The sequence below is a fragment of the Strix aluco genome, chromosome 14 (assembly GCF_031877795.1).
Source record: "Strix aluco isolate bStrAlu1 chromosome 14, bStrAlu1.hap1, whole genome shotgun sequence".
NCBI classification, from domain to species: Eukaryota; Metazoa; Chordata; class Aves; order Strigiformes; family Strigidae; genus Strix; species Strix aluco.
In genome coordinates, this window is record NC_133944.1 from 15,138,366 (window position 1) to 15,151,918 (window position 13,553).

Below are 13,553 nucleotides of genomic sequence, written 5' to 3' on the forward strand. Positions count from 1 at the left end.
CCTGGAAATGCAGATGTAGAGCTGAAAATCCAGGATGACACTCATACTTAACTGTGGGGTCTCCTGAAAAATGACAACTCCTAAAGAAATGGGGAGTGGAGAAGGCAGATCACAGGAAACGGATCAGAAAGCATGACTTAACATTTGAGTTTGCGTACTTCTCCCAGATTTACACCTGGATCTGATCTGATCTCAAGCATAAAATTCCTTAAATATTTGAAGAAGCTGTTGCAACTGAATTTCCTCTCAGAGAGAGAAGGTTTGTGGCGATATCAACCGCAGATACAAGACCCAATACTTTTCAATTCTAACGCTCATTTTGGCAATTGCTATTCCTTGTAGCTAATTTAACAGAATTTCTTGTTGTAAGATTACAAGTGAACTGAGCAATGTGAGAGTAAAAGCAAAGAATATGCGCTAATTATTATTCTGCTATCTTTTAACAACATACTGGAATGTTAATAGGGGAGAGAATAATTCTAACAATGTTTTAAAAAACCCCCTCATAATTATGCAAATTTTCTGTAGTTAAGGCTTGGCAGATCAAAGAACCTTAAAATGAATTAGATAATGACAGCCATATGTGTCTTTTTGTTTTACTCTTTGCATGAATATTGCATACATGAAAGATACCGTAATTCAGAACTAAAGACCTGCAGAATTAGGAAGATCAGAAGCAAAATGGTGGACATTTCGTTGAGTACTGTATGATTTACTTTAGCCCAGGGCTGGAAGGATAACTTAAGGCGACCGGATAGTTTGGTTTCAGGGGTCCAGCCAATAACTCTTCCCCTGCTAAGGCCAGTAGTAATGACAACAAATAGCATCACATGACTTGAAAAAAACCTACACCTGAACAGTAAGCATTGTTTTAATTAGAAAAAGAATTATGTTGTTACTCACATTACTTCTTGAGAAAGATATGATTTATTTAAAAAATACCGTGACCAACTATCAGATGTCTCATTATTGCTTTCATGTAATTAAAAGCTTCAGATACGGATTCTTTCATGATATTATGTAAGGAAGGCATGCAAATAAGTTGGTGAAAATTAGTTTTAAAATAGTATATTGATGCCATACTTTTAAAAGCTTAATGTGGAAAAGATGTTTTGTAAGTTTATGTAAGGCCCAAAAATGCCATGTGGATTTGGTATTGCCCACCAACACACACATATAAAAATATAAAAGTGTTGCTTGAGGTATTTCTTGATAGTCAAACACAACACGATTCTGATGTAACAGACTGCTTTTCAAGATAGTAACCTGTAGGCCAGTAATTCTAGTTAGAAGAACATTTACTGAATTCTATGAGTAGGACTTGTAAAAGAAGAAAGTTTAGCTACAAACTTAATATAATAGCTTCAGAAAATGTGACTTTGAAAAGTTCTTGCAGGAATTATACAGACTCAAAAAAGTCTATTAACATATTACAGTTGAGAAACTGATCAAAGACAGCATTATAAAATTCCCTGTAGCAATACTGCTAGGGTCATAAATGCACTTGGAATTCATCACTGTTATTTCATAATGCCAAAACAGAAGAGGAAATTCATCATGATTGGCCTCTGTTAGGTTTTTATTATTGTAAATACAGTGACAGTGAAGATGAATGGTACTATAAGCAGTATTAAATCATATCTGATAGCTGTTTCTTAGAGTAAATTGTAAAAACATTGCATTTCTAAAAGCACCACCCCATACCCACCCACCCGCCCCCCAACCTCCAAACAACCAAACTCACAAAACCCTAAAGATAATGTTCAAGAAAAATGTATATTTTTTTTTTGTTCTTGGAAGAAAGAACCAGAAAAAAAAATAAAGAAAATTATACATTAATTAGGTCCAAATTTTAAACTAGCTTTATTCCCACAGGTATAAGGAATTCTTAAGCTATGTGCATTCTTCCATGACACAGAGGTCTATAGTTGGAAGAGCATCTTTATTTTGCCACTGGGTTATTTTATAAGCCTGCTTAAGTAGTAAGGGCCAACGGATCAAATATACACAAAACAAACCCATCTAAACTCATACTTCCTCAAAGTGGGGTTTAGAATCAGTTTATGCTGCTGTGAATTAACCTCTTAACAGATAATCTGCACTTGAGATCCCTCAAGTCCGTTATTTTGTCATCTTCTGATTAAAATTATGTCAATTTATAAAAATCAAACTTATTTTAAAAAGCAGCATATATCATCCAGATATGCCAAGTTTTAGTCCTCTACAGTTACTATTTACATCCCAAATATAAAATATTTTTAAGAATCTAATAACACAGATTCTACTAGCTGTTAGACATGATTTAAGTGTATTGTATGTGTTCGCTTAAAATATCAGATTTCTAAGTCTGAGACTGTGTTAATTACAAATAAGTAGCAAGAGTTAAAACTTTCTCTGACTTCATGAGCAATGAATCTAAAGGAGTATAATTAGATCTAAGCAAAGGTTATGTTGTAGTTTTTTTGATTTATAGCCATTTTATAGCACTTTGCTAAAGAAGAAAAAAAAAGGGTCAGTTCAATGGTTTTACTAATGTGTTTCTTTTCTTACACAAAAAAGTCTTTTTTGTTACTTAGGCAAACAGAGTTATTCATCAGTGCTCCTGATTCTCTCACAATAAAATTATGTGTAGGCATCTACTCACAAGTCACATGGCCAAAGGAACTACGAAGCTGTGTTTTTATTAAGTTAGGTTATATTCGCACGGGTGCACCAAATTTAGGCAGGCCTGCATTAAGTCCCAGTGAGTCTGAAGACAGAAACACTACCTTAAACCCACTGATTTCTTCATTTAGGTGCATGTTCACCCAATGAATGCACTCCACTAACTTCTAGTGGCAGGTTGGAAAGAAATTTCATAACATAGAAATTAGAGTATTTTCCAGTAACCCTGACAGCAGCTCTCAGGAAGAAGCTTTATCAATAGGTCCGTATTCCAAGAAGACAGCCCCCAAGAGTACAGAGGGGCAGTGATCAACTGCAAGTAGTTTAGGTAACAGCATAAGGAGAGATTAGTGAACTCCAATCTTTACTATGCAAATTTGTTAAAGAGTTTTACTCTTTACTAAGATATGAAGTGTATTCCAAACTGTTTATACTTTTGTTGATTTGAAAAACAAGTACTTGTAACAAAATGGCTTGTATTTAACAGTATAGGTCTTCATGATATCCTATCAGAAACTTAACTCATGAAGTAAAAACAGGACAAAAACTAAGATACCTGGTCATCAAGAAGAACAGAACAAAAAAAGGCACTCCAGTGTGGATTAAAGTAATATGGATAACACAGTAGGAGTCTCTAGAAACCTGTCCTGAGGCAAAATGCCTTCAAGAACAGGACAGACGCTGTGGAGCTAAGGATGTCTGTGTTTGTATGAATATGAATCCTGCATGTCTCTGCAAGCAGTCCTACTTGCTGTATGGAAGCTGCAACATCTTTTATTTCCCCATAAACCCTCCACAGTACACTAAGCTTTTTTCTGCTGTGCTCCTTCGTTACTGCTTGAGCAAGAACATTACAGGCTATGGCTAATTGCAACTGCATCTATGCTGACCATATGGCCAGCCTGAGGACAAAACCAGACCAAATAACTGATGATCTGTAACTAAAGTCTTTTCCTCATATGGAATTTTGTCTTCTACCGAACTGCTGATTTTTACAGAACTAGTAGAGTTTTATTTGAGGCATGTACGCTCCAGTTCAAATTGGCGTAAGCACGCTAGTGTATTCAAAAGTTATTAGGGACCACAAATAACCAAAAAGACAATCTACTGAAGTAAGTTTCCCATCCACAGGAATCCAGGCTTTTGAGGGATAAGGAGAAGGATCCTGTGTAGGCCTTTACCAATATTTTCTGATATGGTTAACAAGATAGGCTGTATTGTGACTTGGCTCTGATAAAGCTTGCAAGCCTTCATCTTGGTAATCAGCAATGAGATGCGCCAGTTGTTACCCAACCAGAACTGGCTGCCTAAGGGCACGGGTCAGATAGTCTAACAGAGTGTAGTGTAACTCAAAATCTCTGAACTCATCATGGAGTTTGAAGTGTTTCTAACTAAATATGTAAACTCTTTTTAAATTTAGCTTATGAAAAAAAACCTTCAGAGCGATGAAGCTGAGTGTACAACTGGCTGGACAACTAGTTTGTTAAAATGAATTTGTGCAACAATTAGAGAAAATACTCTGCATTTTCATGTTAGCATTAATTATTAGTTTGATTAAAATGTAGGCTAATACTTTCAAGCTTTCAAACCTATATTTAAGCATGCATGAATACAGAAGTGCTACACAATATCAGGATATGTTTTTGCAGCTGTCTGGTTCATATTTCAGGACATCTTCTTTCTCTCTTTATTTTTTCTAGGGTAGAATTAACAGTCCTGAGCACAGTATTCAAGGTAAGAGCACTATCATTGATTTCAGACCTTAACAAGTCATATTTTTTTTCCCTAAATTACTGCTATTATTTAAATCAGTGTTTTCCCAGTGAACTATGGGAAACTTTTTTTTAACTCTGAGTTTAATTTTAAGTAAGACTTGAGTGACAGATGCAGATGACTGCCACCACTGGGAAGGAGTTGGAATGGCACAACTTAGATGTGCATACTCTGATCATGTTTTGGCTTGAGAGTTTCCATTTTTTGCCTAAGCAGAAGTGAGTCCATTATGATCATAAGATTAACAGCTGTAAATTAGACTAACAGACCACTTCAAACAGTCACCTGTGTCTTCTAGGAGCCACTAGTACAGACCTAGGAAAGCAGCATAAACCCCAGGATATTCCAGCATTAGGCACTGCTTGAACCACGGCCTAATGGATTATCCTTTTTTTGTCTACTTTGGTTTTGGACTCATGTAAACTGTGACATCTGCAACATCTCATGTGATTAAACCTGTAGTTAAGCTAAAAGTTGTATGAAGTACTGCTTCTTTCCATTTATTTTGACCTTGTTACCGAATGTTTCTTTGATACCTTGTAGTTCTTGCATTATGTGAAAGGATGCAGCCACTTCCCCTCTTATCTTCCTCACGCTACTCAGCATTTTATATATGCCTGTTAGCTGGCCAGATGTAGTGAACAACTCCAGAAAAATACATCCTGTGTTTACTGAATATTATGCTGATCCTTTTTCATGTGGCTACGAGATTCTATTCAGGTATTTCAAAGCCACTGTGCTTTCTTAATACAGAATTGCTAAGGAACTGGTAGAAAAAGTGAATCATCAGAAGCTTATTGTATTTCACTAACTGATGATATTGTACTCAACGTTTTTTCGGACTGGGCAAGGTCGAGCAAACTGCTCAAACATAATGAGACAGAAGAAAAGAGAATGCAGTTGCAATGTTTGTAATATAAAATCTGTAAAGAAAGAAGAGAAAGTTAGAGGGTTTTGGCCTTGTAAACTGAAGACAGAATTCAAAACCAGTCCCATTTCGCTCTGTAAACTTCTTTTCAACTCCTTAGGTTGCTGAGAAGTATATATAGACAGACCATGCCACATGTATTCTCATTATGAGGTTACCTTACCTGACCCATTTTTCAGGTATCCATTTGCGTCTACAGTAGTGTACTTGATGTAAGGACCAGGCTGATTAACACCGAAAGGCTACAAGGGGTAAAAAATTAAAAAAGCAGGCAAAATTTTAGAAACAGACAAAGCTACAGTAATAAAACAGTCAACCAAAGAAAAAGGTTTCTAGATTAATGATTTCCTTTTGATATGGATAATTTCAAAACCCTGCAACTGTTTTGGTCATAGCATTATGTAGAAATTAATTTTCAAAATAAGGCTAATCAGTAGGCTAAGTAACATTTGCTTTCTCATGAAGAAAGCAGAACTACTCAGTCCTCTGGTAAAAGGTTTAATGCTTCCTCGGAAAACCCTAAAAATTCCAAGAAATAACTGCATGTCCTGAAAAAGCAGAAATCATTTGATATTGTCTGAGAGAATGCACTGTCTTGATGGTCTTTCTGAATTGAAAAATACTACACAAATTCAAAATTTTGTTATTATTTAGTGGTGTTTTATTTAAATCATCAAAGCGGTTGAATAGTTCCTTGTTGAGTACCAATATATTTTAAACAAAGTCTCTTGAGGGAGAAAATGTACTTAAACATCAAAGTACAGTTGTGGGGAAAAAATTAAATTTAAAAAATAAATTAAAAAAAAATATCAAAGGGAGTTGTGGATTACTGAGTGATGAACTGTAACAAATGCACCTAACAAGGGGTGGAAACAATTATCTGCTATGGTGGGGAAGGGAGAGGAGGGGGGAACAGCTGTAAGAATATATTTTAAAGGAAGTTTTCATTTTTTTTAATGCTGAATTCAAGCTGATATTAGGACATCAAATCCAGTAAAGATCTTTCAAACAAGTTGCAGAAAGAACACTAAAAGAAGAGATGATGACACGTTTCACACCATGCCTCCAAAAATAGTAAATTTTAAACCATAAGTAGTAATGGTGAGAGACGGGGTCAAAGCCTGAAAACCAGTAATTGATTAGAATGAAGAGTAAGGAGACTGCAAAGGTGATGTTAATGCAGATCTATAAAAGATGAGTAAATAAGGTGAAAATCTGATTATTTTTTTTTTTTGCCAAGTAGCTGTATTCTAGCATAATGTACTTTCTGACAGAGAACTTCTATTACAGCGGAGGCAATAGAGCTTCAATGATCTTGATAATGAAATGTTCACCAACAGCTGTTGGGAAGATCTGCTTTTTAAACCCTCTCTCTAGTTTTGTAATTAAGCTAATAATACTAGCAAACCCCCTTATTATTTTATATAAAAAATTAAACCCTATGTCTTAAAACAGGCTTGAAAAAAAGTTGGTCCCATTTGAAGCAGTTTTTGTATTTTCAAGTCAAAATTAAATTTTGTATTTTTGCAGAGCTGAAGTGCTAATGCTAGCTTTGATTCCTCAAGTTCCTCTTTTGGGCCAACTTCCACTGTGAACATTGCTAAACAATTTGCTAACTGAAAGTTTGGTGGATGAGTTGCAGGGTCTCTGGAGATGATTAAAAGAATTGAAATAGAAATCAGCACACATATACGTAGCTATCCGCAGAATCATCAGAACCAAGTGAATTTCCCTCCCTTCTATCCTTCACTGTGCCCACTTACTGTCTTTTAGTCCAGATGGGGCTATATGGCTGAATCTGTTCCATGGTCAGCTTTGCCTGGCCTTTCTGACTGCCCAGAACAACACTCAGCACACTACACAGTTTGGGGCTGCATTACACAAGTTTTTCTTGTATCTGGTATCCCAGCCCCTGTGATGCTGGGTACCAAAGCGCACTGCAGAATCAGTCAGCTGATTTCATCTCCGAGCAGGCAGCTGGTGAAAGGCATGGGTCTCAAATATGCAGAACTTGGTCAGTCAGGATTTCGATTACGTGTTCTTCCAGTCAATAACTGTCTTGATACGTGGAGAGTTTTTGGTATAATTAGACCTCAGCTTATTTGAAGCTAAATAGTAATGCAAAGTTATAGTTACACTTACTGTTACTTTCCGAGGACAGTCATTAGAACAGAGGCCACTGAGAACTGCAAAAACAAAAAGTGAGCTTGTAGCATTTATGTTAACAAGCCATCTTACAAGCACTACCTCTGAAATCTATTACAGTAATAGTGTCAGGTATCTGTTAAAAGAAAACAAGTGTCTTCTATATGATTTACGTTAATGTATAAAAAAATTCCTAATCTGTTTGAAGCATACTTCTTTGCAGAAATTAGTCAGCTAGTCACTAACCAGCTTCAAAAGGAGAGATTTGCCAGTTAAAAAAATTCCAAATTAAAACATTTTAAAAATAGCAGACTGTACTTTTTATTCATTATTCTTCATTTCTAACCATTTAAAAATATTGGCAGACATTCAGCTTTACTGCTTTAATTGGTAAAAAGGTAAGTAAAGGCTCTTTCTTCTATACAAGGGGTAGTTTTACAACTTGATTTAAAACAATTCCCAAAAGCTGTAATAAACAAAAATCCCACTACCTGTTTACTCTATGAATTCAAAAGTATTACAAGCAGGTATGTATAATGCTATTTAATATTTAAAGCCTGTGACAGTTGTTCAATTAATTGTTTAAAACTTACTAGTTTCAAAGATAGTTAAATTACAAAAATATCTGTTAAACACTTATTTATAATCAAGTGAATGATGGACAATGAAAGCCATCTGTTCTATAACCTAGAACGTCCTGTCACATTGAGTTAGAACATCAGTAGTAAATTGCCTTTAAAACAAACAACAAAAACCACACATACACAGAATAGTCTAAGGTGTCATTCTGATGCAAAATTCAGACTTCAAATGACACCCGTTTGGTTGAGCAGCAGCCCAGTAATGGCTGTGAGCAGGGAAGAGGATACAGACCAGGCAGTATCGAAGCCAAGTGAAAACATAACTTCTCCATGAATTCAGGTACCCTGAAGCAAGTGTGGCAGACAGTGGAAACTAAGATTTGGACCAGATTTGAGGGCAGGTCATCTTAACCACCAGATTTTTAAAGCATTTTCTGTCTACTTTAAGGCTCCATAGAATTTAGGGTACAAAACATATGGGGACAGTGAAATACTAGAAGGTGCATAAAAGATGTTCATAATGCAATAGTCTGATTAGAAATCATGCCCTACAGGAATCAGAAATGACACTGTTCTAGTGAAGGAACATTTCTAATATTTTGTGTGCAAATATTAACAACTGTCATAATTCCCAAGTTATCATTTTTTGATTGTGATTTAAAGTGTTGAAATTTTCAAATACAGAAAAATCTAGTATTTTTATACAGTCCAAAAAAAGATATCTGGACAGGTAAGATGAAGGTGTGGCAAAGCAGAATTTGAAGACTGTATATACTTTTTAAGCTATAAGCTTATTGGTTTGTGTTATACATAGATGTTTATGTAAGTGAAACCAACTCTTCCCATTTTGATGCAAAACTGCACACTGCAATTTGCTGTTCAGTTTCGCTATGGGAACAAGTAATCTGAGCAAGTACATTTGACATCAGTTATAATGAGCAAAACTGTTCTCATTGTCCATATGCCAAATAAGTGAATGCAATGCATTTATCGATACGCTAACTTGCACAAAATATGTTTTGTTAGAAATACTCTTCCCTGCATCACAGTAAAAATATTTTTAGACCATTCATTAATTCCCATTTCCTGGGGTTTCTATGCAAAAATGCTCACACCCTAAAGAGATGCTAAAAAAAGGCTTGTTCCCATTTTTTTAAGATAGATTTACACAGAGTGAATCAAAAAGTATGTTGCAAATTACTCGTTTCTCCACTAAAATACCACACAATTATAACTCTAATATGGCTTTGTGAAGTGTAAGATTTTTCTAGAGGATTTTCTGCATGCTTGTGTGAATTACACTACCCATATATATCATTTAAAACAAGGCTGCAATCAACATGACAAATCACTATAGGGTATTACGATGAGAATAAAGCTTAGGCTAAGGAGCAAGTATTAAATGCATCAGCCCCCAGCAGTAGCTCCGGTTCTGTTTATCTTATGGTGTGCAGAACGTGTGCTTTAGAAGTATTAGACACATTTAAATAACATGAAGGCAAATACAATTTTTGAAGGTGACCCTCTAGTTGCGCCTGTTTAGCTTTGTCCTCATAAGCTCACATGCAGCCTCATTTTTTGCTTGTTCTCAAAAAATCAAGAAGGACAGACAAGCATGAGCTCAAAGCTCAACACATTTGCAGTCAAAGAACACGGTAGGGCATGCAATTTGGAAACCTCTCAATTACAAATATCATAATCTAACTCTAGCCTTTTAAACCAGGTCTCTAATTAATTCACACAGCCTTGCCACGTTCATTACCATGCCACGCTTTTAGAGTAAGATGTGTTTTGTGCCATGTGGTGCTTTTAGGCTGAGAACACCAAACTGACTCACACATGGAAACAAACTTGCTCTCAGAACAGATCACGCAGCATAAGTAAAATATACATCATGCCAGTTGTCACTGAAATGAATCCAGCCCATTTTGCACTACATTCTTCATCATTTCCAGATGATACAAACAAGAAGTCCAGTAAAGTAGGCTTGATATAACAGAGGTACAGGAAAAAAAAGACAGAAGTCCCTGCTGGAAAAAAATACTGCAACCACTCAAGGCACAGATGAAAATAAGCGCACTTGGCTTTTGTTTCTTGCCTAGGTTTCTGAAAATAGGTAAGAGAAAAAGGCAGTCATTGTGGACAAACAACGGACCTTCCTTCAAGTCAATATTGCTGTAATTTCTTCTGGTTCCTTTCTGTCTCACTCTGGCATACATATTTGTATGTGCAAACATAATTAAATTTTTCCTCAAAGTAGTGATGAGCTAATCCTCCTCCTAATTTTAAATAGCATCACAGATTAAAAAAATAAGTAGCTAAATTGAATGATAGGTATGCGTAGATCTAATGCCATTTTTGTATTGACAACATTATGTTACGTGAGGAGATACATGAAGGTATTGTACAAAAGGTTCACAGAAGGGGCCTTGGAAGTTCAGCTACTCCAACCCTTTCCATCAAAACCAATTAAGTCTACTACATAATTTCTTAATCTAATTGTCAGGACCCCTGATGTTGGTAATTCTGCAGTTTCTCCAGGAATTTATGTTAGTACTTCACAAGCCATCATTTAAGAAATTATTCTCACTATTTACTCTTTGTAGTCTGTTACTTTATGTTGTATCCTGCATGGACACACCAAACACTCTTCCCCCATTGTTATGCATCATTACGGACTGAAGACATGGATCTTCCCTTACATTTCTCTTTTAGGTTATATGTGTTTTTTCCTTGCAGATTATGTTTTCAGACACTTGATAATTCTGGTTTTTCTTTCAGAAGTCAGCTGAGAAATGAGTTTTTAAAGACCTAGTTTCTGTCTTTAGGATTTTGCTAGGATGCAGAAGGAAAGGTCCAGGATGAAAGGAAAGATTTAGCCTACCTCTAGTTAATGACTGAAATAAGACACACATTCTTGTAAAAAAAATACACACTCAAGAGATGACGAACACTTATTTAAAGGTCATTGTGGTCAACACCGATATTAAAAACAGCTTAAGTGTTGAAGATAGTGGGCAGAATTACTTTGAATTTTAATAAGTATACTAAAATAAAAAACAAGAAAAAAACCTTTGAAACAAAACAAAACCGACTTATCCAAGTTCAGATTCTGCAACAAGAGATTTCTGCAATCCCTGGTATTTTCCACAGTTTTTTCTTTTCTAGAATTATCATACCCAGAGCATTACCATAATGTTCTCATATACAGAGGCTCAAATAAACACATTCTTCTGAACATCGCATTTTGACGTGATTATACAGTGATAACTTACCAATAACTTTAACAAAATAGGCATCTGCTTCAAAGTTATTTTTTAATGTATGGATAGCAAATTCCTCACTGGAGTGGCCTTTGCTTAGCACAATGATATCCAAGATTCCCTAGAGGAAAAAAAAGGTTGTTAGAATGCTGATTTGCTCTAGATAACATCTAAATTTATCAAACCAATTCCCTTAGAGATACAAAGAAAAAAAAATAGAGCGTGTTCAGCAAAGTTTACACTTTTGCTACTAATTTTATTATCTTTCAAATCTTACTCATGTATGGCAATTTAGGACAGAGTGCTCCATCCACAGTTAACCAGGACAACACACGTGGTCCACGGCTTCTTTCTTGCCACTGAAGAGGGCAGCTCAAATGGAGCAGATGGAGGGTCAGCAAACTTTTAGGCAGCAATGGGCTGCTGCTACCTGCTCACCTTCCAGGGAGCACTGCAAGATCGAAGCCTTTCCCAGGCTGTAGGCACTGCCTGCATGTGCCGTAAGCCAACGTTGCTCCAAAGCAGTCTGCCAGTGGCACGCAGACACACTCAGCAACACAGAGAGAGACGCTGTTTGCTGTAGCAAACAGTTGGACTTACATCTTCATATATGTCAAAGAAGGTTGCTACCACTGCATCCTTGATTTGATTTAGATCCGAGAGCTCCCAAAAAACTTTAAACATACGACGTACACTCTTGCAGCTTACATTATTGCACGGGACGTTTTCTAGTAAAAATGCTTGTTGATTGCTGTAAAATAAACATACATATATATATTAAAAAACCAACTTATTTGCTATAAAGTCTAAATAATAGATATTACAAAAATATTGTAATTAAATAATTTAAGTCAGCTGATTAAATATAATAAACACAAAGCTAGCAACCACTGGATACTTTAAAATCCTTAAGCATTTATGTTAACTTTACAAACAGAACTACAACCATTATGTCATGCCTGATTTAAACCAATGAAACCACTAAATAAATGGGTCCAAATTAGCAGGAATAATTTCATTAACCATCCACTCAAAAGACTGAACATATTCTTACTTTATTCTGAAACAAGCAGTAAGTGCACTTATCTGCCATTTTCCTTAATCCCTCCATGGTCCTTCAGCTTAAACACTACTTAAAAAGTGTCAGTGCTTTTTCATTATTTTATGATAATCTCTTCCCACCCTAGCTTCATTAATAAGTTTTCTTATGCATTGTATAGCATTTTAAACAAATTTAAGATGAAACCAAATCTCTATTACTAAGTTGCCCATTGTTTCAATGAAAAATATAAACCACAAACCCTAACCTACTAGCACAGTAAAAACAGGACAAGACAAACCAAATTGGACATTTGCTGACATATAACAAATACAAACAGAAATAGGCTGTAATACTGAAACAAGAAACCAACGAACCAGGTCTAGTACAGCAAAATCTCCCTTCTAAAGAATTTACCTAATACATGCCCACTGGTCAGCGGGAGACACGAGGTTCATCCGTGCACACTGATGACTAATAGCGTTACACGCTGCCTCTGACATTGTCACATTGCCACTCTCACTGGAACTGTGAAAACCTTCAGACTTTACCAACTGGGATTCTGATTCTTTGGCAGGTCTGTATCCCGGGAGCCTGCTAGAATCCATCCCTGCCTTGGCAATGGGAACAGATGAAGTTTCCTCCTCTCTTTCTGGGGGCAGAGCCAGGAGATGGAGCAGGCGACGTTCTGTAAAGCCTGCTAAGTGTGTCAGAGCCCAGGGCAATAACCAAAGCCACTTCTTCGTTATGACCTTGAACATACCGCTGTTTTGGAGGGTGACAGCAAGGCTTTTTTTCTGTATCTTAACAGCACCCAGTGCCTCCAGGATGCAGTCACACACATGCACAGACACAGCATTTCTCCTTAGGAAAGTTTTTATTTTTCTTTGTTTCTATGGTATATTTCAGATAATTTGCTACTCGTAAGAATCATATCCCACAACGTTCATATACCTGCTCCCTCCATTTCAGAAAGAGTTAGAGAAGGGCCAAACATCTACCCTGAGAAAAAACATTTCTGACACCGAAGTAAATCAGTTTCCTTGCCTGTTGCCAAGTTAATATTTCAGAACCTGCAATGAGAAAAACGTAGGATTTTGTTCTCTGTAAGATGTGTCAAAAGTAAAATGGGATATTTAAACACTTCCCTCAGAACCTTA

The 13,553-nt window shown here is 36.2% G+C and overlaps 1 protein-coding gene across 3 annotated transcripts in view; it reads right to left on the reverse strand.

Annotated features, from left to right (window-relative positions):
• Positions 1–13,553, reverse strand: part of ITFG1 (integrin alpha FG-GAP repeat containing 1) — an 85,644-nt gene that overhangs the window by 14,486 nt on the left and 57,605 nt on the right. For 2 of the 3 annotated variants that reach the window (XM_074839189.1, XM_074839191.1), the window contains exons 11-14: positions 11,955–12,105; positions 11,367–11,475; positions 7,508–7,551; positions 5,529–5,607 (exon numbers count right to left, since the gene is read on the reverse strand). In XM_074839189.1, coding sequence (XP_074695290.1) covers positions 5,529–5,607; positions 7,508–7,551; positions 11,367–11,475; positions 11,955–12,105 — 383 coding nt within the window. Of the gene's footprint in view, positions 1–1,836; positions 5,361–5,528; positions 5,608–7,507; positions 7,552–11,366; positions 11,476–11,954; positions 12,106–13,553 lie in introns of those variants that run through there. The other variant, XM_074839190.1, reaches the window with a different exon arrangement.